Source organism: Lathamus discolor, chromosome 20, assembly GCF_037157495.1.
Source record: "Lathamus discolor isolate bLatDis1 chromosome 20, bLatDis1.hap1, whole genome shotgun sequence".
Taxonomy (NCBI): Eukaryota; Metazoa; Chordata; class Aves; order Psittaciformes; family Psittacidae; genus Lathamus; species Lathamus discolor.
The window spans coordinates 1437225-1456863 of NC_088903.1; the positions used below are offsets into that span (position 1 = coordinate 1437225).

General features: G+C 55.4%; 2 protein-coding genes across 2 annotated transcripts in view; one reads left to right on the forward strand and one right to left on the reverse strand.

The window, feature by feature from the left end:
• Positions 1-17372, forward strand: part of LOC136024280 (acrosin-like) — a 67462-nt gene extending 50090 nt beyond the window's left edge. The window contains exons 2-5 of the mRNA XM_065699497.1: positions 14918-15118; positions 15657-15922; positions 16321-16469; positions 17013-17372. Of these exons, the coding sequence (XP_065555569.1) occupies positions 14940-15118; positions 15657-15922; positions 16321-16469; positions 17013-17372 (954 nt within the window). The 5' untranslated portion in view covers positions 14918-14939. The remainder of the gene's footprint in view (positions 1-14917; positions 15119-15656; positions 15923-16320; positions 16470-17012) is intronic.
• On the reverse strand, positions 3272-6145 carry LOC136024061 (acrosin-like). Its single transcript, XM_065699128.1, has 4 exons — positions 5577-6145; positions 4761-5042; positions 4235-4383; positions 3272-3691 (listed from the first exon to the last, which is right to left on the reverse strand). Exons 1-4 carry the CDS (start codon positions 5866-5868, stop codon positions 3332-3334), a joined length of 1083 nt encoding a protein of 360 aa, XP_065555200.1. The 5' UTR covers positions 5869-6145; the 3' UTR covers positions 3272-3331.
• Positions 17373-19639: the final 2267 nt, after the last annotated feature.

Sequence of the window (19639 nt, forward strand, 5' to 3'; positions counted from 1 at the left end):
AAAACTAAAACAAGAGGCAATATAGGCCCACTGCTGAACGAAGTGGGTACCCTGGAGACAGAGGATATAAAGAAGGCAGAGGTGCTGAATGCCTTCTTTGCCTCTGTCTTTACTCCTGCAGACTCTCCCCGAGGGCCCCGGATTTCTATAGCCCCAGAAGGAGTCAGGACAAAGGAGGAGTTTGCTTTGGTAGATGAGGATTGGGTTAGGGATCAGCTATGCAAACTGGACATCTGTAAATCGATGGGTCCGGATGGAATGCACCCACGGGTGCTGAGGGAGCTGGCGGAGGTCATTGCTAGGCCACTTTCCATCATCTTTGGTAAGTCGTGGGAAGCGGGCGAGGTGCCTGAGGATTGGCGGATGGCAAAGGTCACACCAATCTATAAGAAGGGCAAGAAGGAGGACCCGGGTAATTATAGACCGGTCAGCCTTACCTCCATCCCTGGAAAGATGATGGAACAACTTATTCTTGACTCCATCACTAGGCATATCAAGGATGAGGGGGTCATTAAGAACAGCCAACATGGTTTTATGAGGGGGAAGTCATGTATGACCAATCTTATAGCCTTCTATGAGGAAGTGACTAGGTGGAGGGATGATGGTAGAGCGGTAGATGTAGTTTTTCTTGATTTCAGTAAGGCATTTGATACTGTCTCCCACAGCATCCTCACAGATAAGCTAAGGAAGTGTGGGCTTGACGATCAAGTAGTGAGGTGGATCGAGAACTGGTTGAGAGGAAGAAGGCAGAGAGTTGTGGTCAATGGCGCAGAATCTAGCTGGAGGTCTGTGACTAGTGGAGTCCCTCAGGGGTCGGTGCTGGGACCGGTGCTGTTTAATATTTTCATCAATGACCTGGATGAGGGAACTGAGTGCACCCTCAGCAAGTTTGCTGATGACACAAAACTGGGAGGAGTGGCTGACACACCAGAGGACTGTGCTGCCATTCAGCGAGACCTGGACAGGCTGGAGAGTTGGGCGGGGAGAAACTTGATGAAATTTAACAAGGGCAAGTGTAGAGTCTTGCATCTGGGGAAGAACAACCCCATGTACCAGTACAGGTTGGGGGTTGACCTGCTGGAAAGTAGTGAAGGGGAAAGGGACCTGGGGGTCCTGGTGGACAGGAGGATGACCATGAGCCAGCAATGTGCTCTTGTGGCCAAGAAGGCAAATGGCATCTTAGGGTGCATTAGAAAGGGAGTGGTTAGTAGGTCAAGAGAGGTTCTCCTCCCCCTCTACTCAGCCTTGGTGAGGCCGCATCTGGAATATTGCGTCCAGTTCTGGGCCCCTCTGTTCAAGAAGGACAGGGAATTGCTTGAAGGAGTCCAGCGCAGAGCCACAAAGATGATTAAGGGAGTGGAACATCTCCCTTATGAGGAGAGGCTGAGGGAGCTGGGTCTCTTTAGTTTGCAAAAGAGGAGACTGAGGGGTGACCTCATCAATGTTTACAAATATGTAAAGGGTAGGTGTCAGGATGATGGAGCTAGGCTTTTTTCAGTGATATCCAGTGATAGGACAAGGGGCAATGGGTGTAAACTGGAACATAGGAAGTTCCACGTTAACATCAGGAAGAACTTCTTTACTGTAAGAGTGACAGAGCACTGGAACAGGTTGCCCAGGGGGGTTGTGGAGTCTCCTACACTGGAGATATTCAAGGCCCGCCTGGACAAGTTCCTGTGTGATGTACTGTAGGTTACCCTGCTCTTGCAGGGGGGTTGGACTAGATGATCTTTTTAGGTCCCTTCCAACCCTTGGGATTCTGGGATTCTGTGATTCTGTACCAGGGGCTGGCACATACAAATAGATCCATGTTGCCATCGACCCCTGGAGACTTTTCCAGCCTGATCGTCCATCCTCTCGGGGTCCTGGCGCCACGTTCTGTGCAGGGGGCTGTGGAGTGGCGTAATGATGGTCCGGGTTTTGTGTTTCAAACACTGCCATTGTGGGGAGTGTGCTTGTGCGATCCCATGCGTGTGTCTGTGTCTGTGTGCGTGTGTGTTGGTGGCAGGCAGTGTTCTGTGTGCTTTCTGTTGTCGGGTTCCCACATTAGTTTTTAAGGGGTTGGAAGCAACAGTGTGGCCCCCTCAGCTGTTGCATCACCGTGTGCAAAAGAAGCTGCCCCCCGATCCGCTTCCCAGCGCTCCAGCGGTGGCACGGCCGGGATGGACACCGGAGCCGTGCAGTGAAGGAAAACAAACCCAAACCCTTTCCATCTATGGGAGCACTGGGGCAGTTTGTAGAGACCCCACAGACAAGGCCTAAAGAGCGCCTGCAACACGCGGGGCACACGGGAGGAGCCCTGCTCAGTGTGTTTAAAGTGACCTGGGGGTGAATCCAGGCCTGGGAGGAACGGATGGATCGGGTGACACAAGAGCTGCTGGCTGGAACAGCGAGAGGGGCAGCGCAGCCCCAGCTCCATCAGCCCCATCACCTCCATCAGCGCCGACAGCCCCATCACCTCCATCAGCTCCATCAGCTCCATCTGCCCCATCAGCTCCATCAGCCCCATCAGCTCCATCAGCTCCAACATCTCCATCAGCCCCATCAGCTCCATCAGCTCCATCACCTCCATCAGCCCCATCAGCTCCATCACCTCTATCAGGATATCTATCTCTTCTTTCCTCTTATTATTTCCTTTATCATTATTATTATTGGTGGTAGCAGCAGTGATTTCTGTTATACCTTAGTTACTAAACTGCTCTTATCTCAACCCGTGGGAGTTGCATTCTTTCTGATTCTCCTCTCCGTCCCTCCAGGAGCAGGGGGAGGGCAAGAAGGGGGGGAGTGAGCAAACGAGGTTTGTAGTTGGGTTTAAAGCACGACACTTGTGAGGTCCCAAGGGAAGATCCCAAGCCTGGAAGCAGGATGCGCCAGCTGGATGCAGGGATGAAGTGGGATGCTCCAGCTGGATGCAGGGATGAAACAGAACCATGGAAGGCTGGGTTCTCCTTCATCATTTGGGTGTGTTCCAACTGGAACAGGGAAGTTCAGGTTGGAGATAAGGAAGTGAGGGTGCTGGGACACTGGGATGGGTTGAATGGAGAAGGAGGGATGGGGCATGGAGCAACCTGGTCTAATGGAAGCTGTCCCCTCTCCTTCTTCATGCCACGGCTTGATGGTAGGGCAATGATTGGACTTGATGCTCCTGAAGGTCTTTCCCAACCTGGCTGATTCCCTGATTCCCAGCTCCCGCTTCCCACTGTGCCCTCCATCCCTCATCCCCATCCCTCCCCATGCACCAGAAGAAGAGGTGGGCGTGCAAAGCGTCCCCTCTACGGGAAAACGAGGCAACTTTACTGCAGTTCAAGCCAACTGCAGGCGATGCCGCTCCTCAAGTCTTCTTCCCCCCTAGACCCTGCAGCAACTCCCGCACCCGAGTGGCGAATTCCACCAGCACCCGAACCGGGAACGAGCAGAAGCCACTGATGCTGGAGGCCGTGGGCGCCGGCATCGTCTCCTGGGTGGGAGTGTGGGAGACGTGCTGGTGGCTCCATGTCGGGGGCGTGGCGGAGGCTCCCGCGGAGCGGAACATCCCCAGCTGGTAGAGGATCCACTCATGGAAGTGCTGCGTTGAGGTGTAGACCCCCGGATGGTTGGCCCTGGCGCAGCCGCGGCCCCAGCTCGTCAGCCCCACAACCCAGAAGAAGTTGGCGCGCTTGTCCCGGCACATGAGGGGACCGCCGCTGTCACCCTATGGAGGAGAAGGAGAGAGGATGAGGATGGGGATGGGTGGCCATGGCAACGCCGGAGGGGACCGCCACTCTCCCCTGTGGGGATGGAAGGGTTCTCCTTCATTATTTGGGCGTGAAGGGGGACCTTCCACATGGATTGGAGCCGTAGGATGAGGAGTGATGGGTTCCAACTGGAACAGGGGAGTGTGGCTTGAGATAAGGAGAAGTTGTTCCATATGAGGGTGGTGGGACACTGGCATGGGTTGGATGGAGAAGGATGGATGGGGCTTGGAGCAACCTGGTCTAATGGAAGGCGTCCCTGGCCCTTGCTTCCACCTGGATGCTTTAAGCTCCTTCCCAACCTAACCCATTCCATGAACCCGTGCTCATGACACGGTTTAGTGGTGGAATCTTGATGCTCTTAAAGCTCCAGCCTCTATGGTCTGTGCGCAGGGATGACGGCCCAGGAGGCGGATGCACTTCCGCAGCTGGGATAAGGGGGGATGCAGAGCAAGGCCCTGCGGATGGGAGAGGAGAAGGGAGCCCCGATGGCACATCCCTACCTGGCAGGTGTCGATGCCTCCCTGCGGGTACCCAGCACAGAGGTTGTGTCTCTTGATGGCCCCTCGGTACCAATTGGTGCTGTTGCAGAGCTTGACATCAATGAGGCGGACCTTGGCCTCCTGCAGGGCTGATGGGGACGATGCCCCCGCTGTGGGGACACAAAGGGGGTCAGGGCTGGGGGTACAAGGGATGGCTTTGGGGTATTGGGGGCTGAGAAGCTCAATGGGATCCATCAACACCCCCCCACGGCCTGGGCTGCATCCTCTTTGCTCAGTATCCTCAACATAAGGAGGACGTGAAGCGATGGGACAAGTGCTTCTGGTTTCCAGCTCAACCAGAAATGCTCAGGTTGAACAGAATGAAGTGGTGGGACACTGGGATGGGTTGGATGGAGAAGGCTGGTTTGCTCCTTCCCCAGTTGGAGCAACCTCCAATAGGCCTGGATGAGCTTTAACCTCCCTTCCATCCCATTCCATGAACCCATGACCCAGCATTCCAAGGCCAACGGGGCCGTCGGGCACTCACTTCTGGCCTCCCTCGCGCCCCATCCGCTGATGAAGCACTCGGAGAGCTGGGATAGCCTGAGCGTCGCATCGGGCACGCAGGCCAGCTGCACGTGGTACCCGCACTGCACCGGCTGGTCCAGCTCCACCAAGGCGATGTCGAAGCCGCCGGAGATGCCGGTGTAATATTCATGGACCACGACCTGCCGTATCCGCCGCTTCTGGGTCTCGGCATTGGCCCAAGCCAGGTCCGTGATTCCGACCATCACGAACCAATCCGTGGTGAAGCTGGGAGGGAGTGGAAGAGCAGGGGTTGGAGCCGTAGGACAAGGGCTGATGGGTTCCGACAGGGACTTGCAGGTTGGAGATAAGGAAGGGATTCCCTGGGAGGGTGCTGGGGCACTGGGATGGCATGGACAGAGAAGGTTTGGATGCTCCATGCCTGGCAGTGCTCAAGGCCGGCTTGGAGCAAGCTGCTTTACGGAAGGCATCCCTGCCCATGGCAAGGGGTTGGAAGTGGGTGATCCCAAGCTCCTTTCCAACCCAACCCAGCTGATTCCATGATCCATTCGATCCCGTGCCATTCCATTCCATCTCATTCCATGCCATTCTGTGCCATTCTAATCCATTCTATGGAGAAGAGGGGTGGGAAGGAGCCACACTCCTGGTGCTTCCCAAAGGAAAGCACTGCCCCAGGGTGGCTTAGGCTCAAGGGCTGTCAAGCTGGATCTTGTGCGCTCTTCCCAGTGCATCCAGGATGGGGAATCGGACAGGATGGGAGCTGCTCCTGGGCTATTCCCTAAGGCTGGAATCCCTCCTCTGCCTTACTTTTGCCCGACGAAGCAGTGAGCAGCCGTGAGGACCCACTGGGGGGTGATGAGGGACCCCCCGCAGATGTGCGAGGAGCCGGTGCCCCTGGGGAACTGGATGCTGACGATCCATGGCCAGGCGCCCTGCTGCGCATCCACGCCTCCGACGATGCGTGACGTCCCATAGTAATCAGCCATGGGACGGGTACCGCAAGTGCCTCTGGAAGCAGAAGCCCAACACTTGATGGTTAGCGATGAAGGGCGAGCATTGTCCCACCCCACTGGTGCCGCAGGTACAAGGGACCCTATGGGGTGCCCCATAGCTGCGCTGTGCTACCACATGGGGTGATGGCAAGGAAGTGGGGCTCCCCCAATCCCACCATCCCACTGGTGTGCCCCTGGCTGGGAGCAGCAGCATCTCCCTATGGAATAGCAGGAGCCCCGGGGCCTGGTGCCACTCACCCACAGCTGTCCCAGGAGCCTCGCACCAGCCAGGCCGAGGCCAGCAGGATGACGGCACGGAGCAAAGCCATCGCTGCCAGCACCGCTAAGGGTGACAACAAGGAGCTGCAAGCACCACTGCACCCAAAGCACAACTGCCCCAGGGACACGGGTGCTGGGTGCAGGTCCCTTGGAGCTGGTGCTGATGTCATAGAGAGGCAGGTTCCATGGGGGGGGTTCAGTGGGGGGGGAATGGGGCGTGACCATGAGGGGTTCCATGCTGTGTGGGGGCCTGCTGAGACGGGGGTGTTCTGATGGGCTTGGGGTGATTTGAATCCCTATGGGATGCTCTGGAGCTCTGTGGGATGCTCTGGAGCCCTGTTGGATGCTCTGCTTGTGGGATGCACTGAATCCCTTTGGGATGCTCCAGAACTCTGTGGGATGCTCTGGAGCCCTATTGGATGCTTTGAATCCCTATGGGATTGATTCTCTGCTTGTGGGATGCTATGAATCCCTATAGGATTCTCTGCTTGTGGGATGCTCTGAATCTGTATGGGCTGCTCTGCTTGTGGAATGCTCTGAGTCCCTGTAGGATGCTCTGCTTGTGGGATGCTCTGAATCCCTATGGGATGCTCTGCTTGTGGGATGATCTGAATTCCTATGGGATGCTCTGCTTGTGGGATGGTCTGAATCCCTATGGGATGCTCTGCTTGTGGGATGGTCTGAATCCCTATGGGATGCTCTGGAGCCCTATGGGATGCTCTGAATCCCTGTGGGATGCTCTGGAGCCCCATGAGATGCTCTGAATCCCTCTGGGATGCTCTGCTTGTGGGATGCCTTGGAGCTCCCTTGTGCCAGCGTCGTCCTGCCGTGCCCGGGGGGCCTCCAGAGCTGCACTGCCCAACTGCAGCGCAGCAGCAAGAGCTGTGTGCAGCGCTCCCGCATCCCAGGTGAGCCCTGTGCTCCTCCGCACCCAGGCAGGCACCCAGGGAAGCCCTTTCCCTGCAGCGTGATGGGCGCTAGGAGTGCTCCCTGCCTCGGCGAGCTGCTGCTGTGCCAGCCCCGTTCTAGTCTGGGGGGGCAAACACCTGGGAATGGGATGTTTGGTGCTGCTGGAAGAGGCCGTTTGGGGTTTGCTGTTCCTGGCTGCAGCCACAGCCTTGGGAAGGGTCCTTGGAGAGGGGTGGGAAGGAGGAGGCTTGGATCCTCCTCAGGAGGGGCTCTGGGTTTGCTGCTGTTGCCCAGGAGCTGCCTCATCTGTTTCTCTGCTCTTGTCTTCCTCAGAGCCTCGCTGGGGGAACAGCACCCGGAAGGGCAGCAGGAGGAGACCCAAGGAACTGTCCCCAACCCCTTGCGCCCGCCCCCAGCCAATGAAGTTCTTGCGCTGACGGCTCCCGGATCCCTCCCCGTGTCCCTAACCCAGTTACCAGATTTCTTCCTTCCTCTGCGTCCTCCTTGCAGCCCCACAGCGCTCCCCTTAAGTGTTTCTTCTCCTCACAGTCACCCCCAAGTCCCTGCCCTGTCCCCATTCCCTGTCCCCCATTCCTTGTCCTCATTCCCTGTCCCCCTTTCCCTGTCCCCCATTCCCAGCCCAGCCCTGGATGTGTTTTGCAGCAGATGATTTATTGTCGTTCATAAATAGTTTGGTTCAAAGCAGAGGGCTGAGCAGAGACATCGGCTGCTTCTTCTTGCCCCCCTCCTGGGGGGAGCTGGGTTTGGGCCTGGCAAAGGCCCTTGCTCCTGGGGCTGAGCTCCATCGTGGCTTCCCCGCTCATGCAGGGGTTCCTGCGGGTGCCTTCTGCCCCTTTGCTGTGCTGGGGGCGTCCAGCCTGGGCCGTGTCCTGGAGTGCAGGCCCAGCCCCTGCTGCTTTGGGTGCTTCGGTGCTGTTCCCCCCTTGCTAAAACCCTGCTGCTGCTGCCCTGCTCTCTGTGTCCCCCTTGCTCCGGCTGCTTGCAAAGCCCCAGGCCTGGGGCAGAGAGCTCTGAGCATCCCTACCCTGGGACCGCACTTGTCCCTTGCACCCCCTGATCCCCTTTGCTGCCTTGCCAAGAGCACTCACAACCACCCTGGGCAACCCATTCCAGTGCCTCAGCACCCTAACAGGAAAGAATTTCCTCCTTACATCCAATTTAAACTTCCCCTGTTTAAGTTTTAACCCATTACCCCTTGTCCTGTCACTACAGTCCCTGATGAAGAGTCCCTCCCCAGCATCCCTATAGGCCCCCATCAGGTACTGGAAGGCTGCTATTAGGTCCCCACGCAGCCTTCTCTTCTCCAGGCTGAACAGCCCCAACTTCCTCCGCCTGTCTTCATACGGGAGGTGCTCCAGCCCCTGATCATCCTCGTGGCCTCCTCTGGACTTGTTCCAGCAGTTCCATGTCCTTTTTATGTTGAGGACACCAGAACTGCACACAATGCTCCAGGTGAGGTCTCACAAGAGCAGAGTAGAGGGGCAGGATCACCTCCTTCCACCTGCTGGTTGGATGCAGCCCAGGATCCGGTTGGTTTCTGGGCTGCGAGCGCACACTGCAGCCAGCTCATGTTCATTTTCTCATCGACCAGCACCCCCAAGTCCTTCTCCTTGGGCTGCTCTGAATCTCTTCTTTGCCCAGTCTGTAGCTGTGCCTGGGATTGCTCCGACCCAGGTGTAGGACCCTGCACTTGTCGTGGTTGAACTTCATAAGGCTGGCATCAGCCCACCTCACAAGCGTGTCAAGGTCCCTCTGGATGGCATCCCTTCCCTCCAGCGTATCAACCGGACCACACAGCTTGTTGTCATCGGCAAACGTGCTGAGGGCGCACTCAATCCCACTGTCCATGTCAGCGATGAAGATGTTAAACAAGACCGGTCCCAACACCGATCCCTGAGGGACACCACTCGTTACCGGTCTCCAGCCGGACATCGCGCCACTGACCACAACTCTTTGTGTGTGGCCGTCCAGCCAGTTCTTTATCCACCGAGTGGTCCATCCATCAAATTGATATCTCTCCAATTTAGAGAGAAGGATGTCGTGTGGGACAGTGTCAAACGCTTTGCACAAGTCCAGGTAGATGACATCAACTGCTTTACCCTTATCCATCAGTTCTGTAGCCCCATCATAGAAGGCCACCAAATTGGTCAGGCAGGATTTCCTCTTAGTGAAGCCATGCTGGCTGCCACCAAGCACCTTGTTGTTTTTCATGTGCCTTAGCATGCCATCCAGGAGAATGTGCTCCAAGATTTAACCAGGCATGGAGGTGAGACTGACTGCTCTGTAATTCCCCGGGTCTTCCATTTTGCCCTTCTTGAAAATGGGGGTTATATTCCAGTGTCTCACCACCCTAACAGGAAAGGATTTCCTCCTTATATCCAATCTAAACTTCCCCTGTTTAAGTTTTAACCCGTTACCCCTTGTCCTGTCACTACAGTCCCTGACGAAGAGTCCCTCCCCAGCATCCCTATAGCCCCCCTTCAGATACTGGAAGGCTGCTCTGAGGTCTCCACGCAGTTTCTCTTCTCCAGGCTGAACAGCCCCAACTTCCTCAGCCTGTCTTCATACGGGAGGTGCTCCAGCCCCTGATCATCCTCGTGGCCTCCTCTGGGCTTGTTCTAACAGCTCCATGTCCTTTTTATGTTGAGGACACCAGAACTGCACACAATGCTCCGGGTGAGGTCTCATCTTCGTGAACAGACTAAATTTACTCCTTAGGTAATATGTAAGGGTTAAAAACAATTCAAATGCTATAGATCTGACAAGCCCATCAAATAAATAGCATAATAAATCAGTATTTTTTAGCAGGACGTGGCAGTTTCACACGATTCACAACCAGTGACTTGCAAAGGTTTTGCACCTGTTAAATCTTAACAACAGTACAGTAACAATTACAAACTTCCCATTTTGGGGACAAAGATGGGCACTTCAGCGATTTCCACACTGTTTAGGTGCAACGAGGAGACCAGACTTTCCACCTTAACATACTGTAATTCAAACTGCATCAATCTGAAGGCTATATCAATGAATAACCCTCTTTTGGATGCTGGGGAAGCTGTTGTATCCTCCAAAGGGCAGCAAAAGTGAGTTCAGAAGGGACTGAGAACAGAACAGCAGGATAATAGTGGAGATAATTGGCAATCAAAATAATTACTCAGTGATTTTTCTCTACTTGCAAGCTTCAGAGAAAGCCACGGCATTTCGTATTGTTCAGGGAGTGCTTTTCTTGTCGGTGAAGGTGTTTTAAAGCACCCTTCTTCCTTCATTTACAGATCCCGACCGGGAAAGCCAGACACGACTCTCCCAACACCCAAATTCCACCAAGAAGCCTTTATATCGAGTACCCTTGTGTTTTTTATACCCTTCCTTTCATTAAAGCCAAAACAAGTGTGCTCAGGTCACACAGTCCTTTTTGTACTCCTGTTGATGTCTTTACAAGTCCAAACACTGACTGCTAATTCCTATAGGAGACCATGGGTCAAGGTAAGTGAAGTCCACGTGGCATTTCCATTCCATGTCCTGGAACGGCCTCCCCTAATTGGAACCAGTTGGGTTTTTAAGTGCCCCCCTTTAACCTTTCAAATCACAAGCTACGGAGATGCCTGTGGTTCCTTTCCTGTGTGTTTGGGGGCACAGACAACAGGGACATTCCTTGCTTCCGATGTTTCTGCTGATTAGAGCTTGAGCTTACAACGTGGTGCCATCCTGCACCGCTTACAGCCAAGAGGTGCGGAGCACACTTCTGATGGAACACACACGACACCTGTCCTGGGTTTACCAGGAGCCGTTTTGCTCCTTCTTAGTAACTGGCGCAAGCTCTGTGTTTTGACTTCCAGCCTGGGAACAGAGCTGATAACACCGATTGGTTTTAGTTGTTGTCAAATAATGTTTATTCTGGCCAAGGACTTTGTGAGCCTCATGCTCTGCCGGGGACGAGGGGAGGCTGGGAGGAAGCAGAGGCAGGACACCTGACCCAAGCTAGCCAAAGAGGTATTCCATACCACAGCACGGCATGCCCAGGATGTAACTGGGAGTTACCCGGAAGGGCACGGTCTCACTTCGGGGGGCTCGAACTCGCTCGGCGGTGGTATCGTGTTCTCTTGCTATTTTCTCTTATCAGTTGGCGGTAGCAGCAGTGATTTGTGTTATACCTTAGTTACTGGGCTGTTCTTACCTCAGCCCGTGGGAGTTACATTCTCTCGATTCTCCTCCCCATCCCTCTAGGAGCGGGGAGGGTTGGGGTGGGGGGAAGGAAAGAAAGAGGGAGAAAGAGAAAAGGGGGGGGGGGGAGTGAGTGAACGAGCTTTTGTGGTAGGGTTTAAACCACGACACCAGATTTCTTCAAAACCCCAGGAGGTATCATCGTTGGTCATTGCATGAAATATTTCCGTTTGGTTCCAAATTTCCTCCAGGTCTGTTTCAATTCTGCCACTTTGATCTATGTAGGAACCATTGATTATGGAACAACCCCCCCCTTGTGAACCCAATACTAGCAAGAATGGGTACCACAGCACCTAAGGTGCATGCCCCCTTCCAGTCGGGGTGGAGTATTATGAGCATTTTCTCCGCATAACCCATCCCATCGTTTCCCTTCAGGAACGGGCCACCACTGAACTGCGAAACCATCTAATATTCATAGAGTGATTGCAGTTTGAACAGCGACTTACACCTGTGGCACTGCTTTGTACACAGGTATAATCTTCTTAACCCCGGTCTCCAGGTCTGCAAGGGTGAAATGGAAAATCCAAACCTGTCGCTCTTGTCCCCAATATTCTTTTGAACACCAACAAATAGCAATAACCTCCTTTGCTCAGTCATTCAGAAAAATCGATTTGCCACTGCTGTCCCAGAGAACTTCCTCACCCGATTGTCCCAGTTTGATTTCTGTTTTCAGCCAATGAGTTTCATTGTGCTCCTGAACCAGCTTCCAGAGTGGATTATAGGCAATTACAGTGGGCCCATCAGCTATCTGAACCCAGCCCTCTTTGTTTTCCTGTCTTTTCAGATCTTGAGTCAGCTTTTCATCCCCTTTTGAATATCTGGGTTCAGATTTCCCAGTTGTCCGTTTGCCGTCAGGGATTAAGGACATGATTTTACCTTGTTCAGATGCTCGTTTGGCTTCCAAATCGGCCAAATTAGTTCCGATTTCCTGATCAGGGTCACCGTGTTGATGCCCTCTACAATACATAACAGCTCCTTCCTCAGGCAGCCGAACAGCAGTTTCTGCAGCACGTTTAATCTGTTTCCCTTGGCTGTTCAAAAGCCCTCGTTCTTTCCAGATGGCTCCGTGTGCATGGACCACACCAAACGCGTATTTAGAATCAGCCCAAATATTGATCCTTTTGTCTTTAGCCAGTTCCAGGCTCTCGATAATGCTGTTATTTCTGCCTTCCGGGCAGAGGGGTTTGCTGGTAAAGGTTTAGCTTCTGTTACCTGTCAAGTGGTGGTAAGGGCATATCCTGCCTTTCGATCACCCTTTTTCATGGAGCGGTTCCCATCAGTAAACCAAGAACCAAATCTGGTGGGCTCCAATGCGCAGTCTTTCCAGTGGCCAAGCACTCGTGTGTTAGTGGTTCCTGCAGAAAGGATGCTGGGTTCACCACATCGGTGACCACAATTTCTATATCATCCTGTTCCACAGGGGTGGCCTGGTACTTTGAAAACCGTGAAGGAGATAACCAGTGGGCTCCTTTCTGTTCCACGGCTGCCGATACAACATGGACACCAGTACAGTCATCTTCTGTCCCAAGGAGAGTTTGCGGCCTCTTCCGTATTCATGAGAACCGCCGCCACAGCCCTCAGGCATCCGGGCCGTGCTCTGCTCGCTTCATTCAGCTCTTTCGCAAACGATGCCACTGCCCTTTTCTAGGGTCCCTGAGCCAGGACCCCCGAGGCTGTTCCTTGTTTTCCATCAGAATACAGCCAACAGGGTTGGTTTGCATCCGGAAGTCCCAGAGCTGCAGCTCTCATTTGCTCTCTTCCTGAATTTCCAAAAGCCCCCTCTGCTGCATCAGTCCGTTCCAAAGAGGGAGGGTTTCCTTTTAACAGTTCCTAGCGTGGTCCTACCAGAACACCGTAATCGTGGATCTCAAGTCTGCCCCATACCGTCATTCCCGGGAACATCCGGAGCTCCTTGACGGTCAACGGTCGTGGAGTTTGACAAAGGGCTTCTTTTCCGGCGATTCCAAGTTCTCTCTGTCCTCCTGTTACTTCATATCCTAAGGAGGAAACTCGGGTTTGAATTAGTTGGGCCTTTAATCTGGATCCCCGATAACCGTTCAGTCCCAGGAGCTTCAAGAATCCCACCATCCCCTGGACACGTTCTTCCTCTGTTCCTGGGGCAGTTCCTAGGGCGTCCCCGTATTGTACCAGAGTCCCCGTCTGAGTGGGTGGCTTCCATGATTCTGGCTGTGTGTGCACTGATTTCCAAACATGGCTGGACTGGTTTGAAACCCTTGAGGTAAAACCGTCCAAGTTAATTGGGTTTGTGGGGTGTTCTTGGGAGCGGGCATGGTTGGATTGGGCTTGGAGCATCCTGCTCTATGGAAGGTGTTCCTGCCCATGGAAGGGGTTGGAGCTGGAAGAGCTTTAAGGTGCCTTCAACCCAACCCGTTGCATGACTCCAGGATTCCATGACTCCATGATCCCACACCTCTGTGCTGCAGTGTGGATATTCTCTGGGGTATGGATCTTGGGAAGGAGCTGGTGGCACAAGGGAGCTCCACAGCATCCCACAAGCAGAGCATCCCAGAGGAATTCAGAGCATCTCATAGGGCTCCAGAGCATCCCAGAGGTATTCAGAGCATCCCATAGGGCTCCAGAGCATCCCACAGGGATTCAGAGCATCCCACAAGCAGAGCATCCCATAGGGATTGAGAACATCCAACAAGCTGAGCAACCCATAGGGATTCAGATCATCCCACAAAAAGAGCATCCCATAGGGTTTCAGAGCATCTCACAAGCAGAACATCCTACAGGGATTCAGGTCATCCCACAGGCAGAGCTTCCCATAGGTATTCAGAGCATCCCACAGGCAGAGCATCCTATAGGGACTCAGAGCATTCCACAAGCAGAGCAGCCCATACGGATTCACAGCATCCCACAAGCAGAGAATCAATCCCATGGGGATTCACAGCATCCAATAGGTCTCCAGAGCATCCCACAGAGCTCCAGAGCATCCCACAGGGATGCAGAGCATCCCATAGGGCTCCAGAGCATCCCATAGGGACTCAGAGCATTCCACAAGCAGAGCAGCCCATACAGATTCAGAGCAACCCACAAGCAGAGGATCCCATTCGGATTCACAGCATCCCACAAGCAGAGAATCAATCCCATAGGGATTCACAGCATCCCACAGGGCTCCAGAGCATCCCACAGAGCTCCAGAGCATCCCATAGGGATTCAAATCACCCCAAGCCCATCAGAACACCCCCGTCTCAGCATGCCCCCCCACACCATGGAACCCCTCATGGTCACGCCCCATTCCCCCCCACGGAACCCCCCCCCCATGGAACCTGCCTCTCTATGACATCAGCACCAGCTCCAAGGGACCTGCACCCAGCACCCGTGTCCCTGGGGCAGTTGTGCTTTGGGTGCAGTGGTGCTTGCAGCTCCTTGTTGTCACCCTTAGCGGTGCTGGCAGCGATGGCTTTGCTCCGTGCCGTCATCCTGCTGGCCTCGGCCTGGCTGGTGCGAGGCTCCTGGGACAGCTGTGGGTGAGTGGCACCAGGCCCCGGGGCTCCTGCTATTCCATAGGGAGATGCTGCTGCTCCCAGCCAGGGGCACACCAGTGGGATGGTGGGATTGGGGGAGCCCCACTTCCTTGCCATCACCCCATGTGGTAGCACAGCGCAGCTATGGGGCACCCCATAGGGTCCCTTGTCCCTGCGGCACCAGTGGGGTGGGACAATGCTCGCCCTTCATCGCTAACCATCAAGTGTTGGGCTTCTGCTTCCAGAGGCACTTGCGGTACCCGTCCCATGGCTGATTACTATGGGACGTCACGCATCGTCGGAGGCGTGGATGCGCAGCAGGGCGCCTGGCCATGGATCGTCAGCATCCAGTTCCCCAGGGGCACCGGCTCCTCGCACATCTGCGGGGGGTCCCTCATCACCCCCCAGTGGGTCCTCACGGCTGCTCACTGCTTCGTCGGGCAAAAGTAAGGCAGAGGAGGGATTCCAGCCTTAGGGAATAGCCCAGGAGCAGCTCCCATCCTGTCCGATTCCCCATCCTGGATGCACTGGGAAGAGCGCACAAGATCCAGCTTGACAGCCCTTGAGCCTAAGCCACCCTGGGGCAGTGCTTTCCTTTGGGAAGCACCAGGAGTGTGGCTCCTTCCCACCCCTCTTCTCCATAGAATGGATTAGAATGGCACAGAATGGCATGGAATGAGATGGAATGGAATGGCACGGGATCGAATGGATCATGGAATCGGCTGGGTTGGGTTGGAAAGGAGCTTTGATCACCCACTTCCAACCCCTTGCCATGGGCAGGGATGCCTTCCGTAAAGCAGCTTGCTCCAAGCCGGCCTTGAGCACTGCCAGGCATGGAGCATCCAAACCTTCTCCGTCCATGCCATCCCAGTGCCCAGCACCCTCACAGGGAATCCCTTCCTTACCTCCAACCTGCAAGTCCCTGTCGGAACCCATCAGCCCTTGTCCTACGGCTCCAACCCCTGCTCTTCCACTCCCTCCCAGCTTCACCACGGATTGGTTCGTGATGGTCGGAATCACGGACCTGGCTTGGGCCAATGCCGAGACCCAGAAGCGGCGGATACGGCAGGTCGTGGTCCATGAATATTACACTGGCATCTCCGGCGGCTTCGACATCGCCTTGGTGGAGCTGGACCAGCCGGTGCAGTGCGGGTACCACGTGCAGCTGGCCTGCGTGCCTGATGCGACGCTCAGGCTATCCCAGCTCTCCGAGTGCTTCATCAGCGGATGGGGCGCGAGGGAGGCCAGAAGTGAGTGCCCGACGGCCCCGTTGGCCTTGGAATGCTGGGTCATGGGTTCATGGAATGGGATGGAAGGGAGGGTAAAGCTCATCCAGGCCTATTGGAGGTTGCTCCAACTGGGGATGGAGGCATCCCAGCCTTCTCCATCCAACCCATCCCAGTGTCCCACCACTTCATTCTGTTCAACCTGGGCATTTCTGGTTGAGCTGGAAACCATCAGCCCTTGTCCCATCGCTGAAGGTCCCTTCACATCCTCCTTATGTTGAGGATACTGAGCAAAGAGGATGCAGCCCAGGCCGTGGGTGGGGGGGGGGGGGTGTTGATGGATCCCATTGAGCTTCTCAGCCCCCAATACCCCAAAGCCATCCCTTGTACCCCCAGCCCTGACCCCCTTTGTGTCCCCACAGCGGGGGCATCGTCCCCATCAGCCCTGCAGGAGGCCAAGGTCCGCCTCATCGATGTCAAGCTCTGCAACAGCACCAATTGGTACCGAGGGGCCATCAAGAGACACAACCTCTGTGCTGGGTACCCGCAGGGAGGCATCGACACCTGCCAGGTAGGGATGTGCCATCGGGGCTCCCTTCTCCTCTCCCATCCGCAGGGCCTTGCTCTGCATCCCCCCTTATCCCAGCTGCGGAAGCGCATCCGCCTCCTGGGCCGTCATCCCTGCGCACAGACCATAGAGGCTGGAGCTTTAAGAGCATCAAGATTCCACCACTAAACCGTGTCATGAGCACGGGTTAATGGAATGGGTTAGGTTGGGAAGGAGCTTAAAGCATCCAGGTGGAAGCAAGGGCCAGGGACGCCTTCCATTAGACCAGGTTGCTCCAAGCCCCATCCATCCTTCTCCATCCAACCCATGCCAGTGTCCCACCACCCTCATATGGAACAACTTCTCCTTATCTCAAGCCACACTCCCCTGTTCCAGTTGGAACCCATCACTCCTCATCCTACGGCTCCAATCCATGTGGAAGGTCCCCCTTCACGCCCAAATAATGAAGGAGAACCCTTCCATCCCCACAGGGGAGAGTGGCGGTCCCCTCCGGCGTTGCCATGGCCACCCATCCCCATCCTCATCCTCTCTCCTTCTCCTCCATAGGGTGACAGCGGCGGTCCCCTCATGTGCCGGGACAAGCGCGCCAACTTCTTCTGGGTTGTGGGGCTGACGAGCTGGGGCCGCGGCTGCGCCAGGGCCAACCATCCGGGGGTCTACACCTCAACGCAGCACTTCCATGAGTGGATCCTCTACCAGCTGGGGATGTTCCGCTCCGCGGGAGCCTCCGCCACGCCCCCGACATGGAGCCACCAGCACGTCTCCCACACTCCCACCCAGGAGACGATGCCAGCGCCCACGGCCTCCAGCATCAGTGGCTTCTGCTCGTTCCCGGTTCGGGTGCTGGTGGAATTCGCCACTCGGGTGCGGGAGTTGCTGCAGGGTCTAGGGGGGAAGAAGACTTGAGGAGCGGCATCGCCTGCAGTTGGCTTGAACTGCAGTAAAGTTGCCTCGTTTTCCCGTAGAGGGGACGCTTTGCACGCCCACCTCTTCTTCTGGTGCATGGGGAGGGATGGGGATGAGGGATGGAGGGCACAGTGGGAAGCGGGAGCTGGGAATCAGGGAATCAGCCAGGTTGGGAAAGACCTTCAGGAGCATCAAGTCCAATCATTGCCCTACCATCAAGCCGTGGCATGAAGAAGGAGAGGGGACAGCTTCCATTAGACCAGGTTGCTCCATGCCCCATCCCTCCTTCTCCGTTCAACCCATCCCAGTGTCCCAGCACCCTCACTTCCTTATCTCCAACCTGAACTTCCCTGTTCCAGTTGGAACACACCCAAATGATGAAGGAGAACCCAGCCTTCCATGGTTCTGTTTCATCCCTGCATCCAGCTGGAGCATCCCGCTTCCAGACTTGGGATCTTCCCTTGGGACCTCACACACTTCAATGCTGTATCCATCCCACCACAAGCACCCATCCCAGCTTGCAACACCCATCCCAGCACACTTTGGACCTCTCCCAGATCCCAGCACTGGTGTCCCCAGTGCCAGGAAAAGGGACTGGGGTCAGCGCTCACCCTTGTCCATGTTCCTGGGTCCCCATTCACCCCTCATCCCACTAAGATCCCAGGAAGATCCTATTAAGATCCCATTAAGACCCCAATAGGATCCCTTTAGGACCCCATTAACATCCCAGTAAGACCCCGTCAGGATCCCATTAGGACCCCACTAGGATACGTTCAGAATCCATGAAGATCCTTTAAGATCTAAGGAGGATCCCTTTAGGACTCCATTAATACGCCATTAATATCCCTTTAGGATCCAATTAATATCCCATTAATATGCCTTTAGTATCCCATTAATATCCTATTAGGATGATATTAGGACCCCTTTAGGACCCCATTAAGATCCATTTAGACCCCATTAAGATCCCATCAGGATGCCATTATGACCCCGTTAATATCCCATTAGGATCCCTCTAGGGCCCCATTAAGATCCCATTGGGACCCCATTAATATCTCACAAGACCACCCTCCCGCCCCCATAGCGGCCCCCCCGAATAGGGACACAGTGACCGGGGGGGGGGGGGGGGGGGGGCACAGCCCCTGAGGTAGTCAGTGCGATGGAGGAGGGGTCAGTGGCAGGCTCAGTTTGGCACCGGGGGGGAGGGGATGGGGGGGTCCTGTCTCAGTGGGGCGCCACAGAGCGGCTCCTGTCCACCCCCCACCATAGCAATGCTCAGTGGGGGGGACGACCCTCATCCATCACCCTGGTGGGGGGGGGCATTAATGTCATGGGGGGGTCAATAAGGGTTGGGGTTTAAGCTTCAAGCCCCAGGGTGATTTGTGGGGTGGCACCCTTAGGCCCATAGAGACCCCCCCCCCACAATGGGGTGGGTGGTCCTGGATGGGGGAGGGGGTGGTCCCAGTCTGGGGGGAGGCCATGGTTGGAAGCATCCATTGGGAAGGTGCTAAAGTGGGGGGGGTGGGGACGCTCATGGGGGGGCACCCATCTCCAGCAGTTTTGGGGGGGGGATGTCCACCTTTTGGGGGGGGCCCAATTACGGGGCGGACGGGGGTTTTGTAGTGGTCTTGATGGGTGTCCCTCCGCTGGGACCAGTGGCTTTTTACAGCCACAAGAGGTTGAGTTGTTACCCCTGTCAAAGTGCATCTGGATCTGCAGTCTCATTCTAGAGCTCAAACCCAGCTGTCAGGGCAGAAAGCGAACTGTTCTTTACCTGTTTATCTGCTAGGGTAGGAGCACGAGGGAAGAACTTGCATTAAGAGTGTTTGTTTTGTTCGGTTCCATTGGCTCAGACAGTTTCTTATTGATGGAGCCCTTAAGCAGGGGCTGAGCGTGGAGATCCAGAAGAAAGAAGGGGGAGATGTGGGCAGTGGCAGCCATGAGACTGGCGTGAAAAAGAGCTCAGGAATGAGCCCTGAGGCCTTGGTGCTGTGACCAGCCCTGGCCCGAGGAGCTGGGGCCTTGGAGGGCAGAGGATGTGGGGGCTGTGCGAGGTCTGCAGCATGGAGATTGGACTGTTTACCTGGAGAGTTTCACAGGGGCCAGTGAGAGGGAGCGTTGTATGGATGTGCAGGTTGGGAAAGCACCGGACAAGGGGATAGAGAGGGCTGGGTTGTGACAAAGGTGGATTTGAGTCTCCTCATCAGCTCGAGTCCGTGCCGTGCTGCGCCCCAGTGCGTGCTGCTGGGATGGATCCCTGCTCACACGGC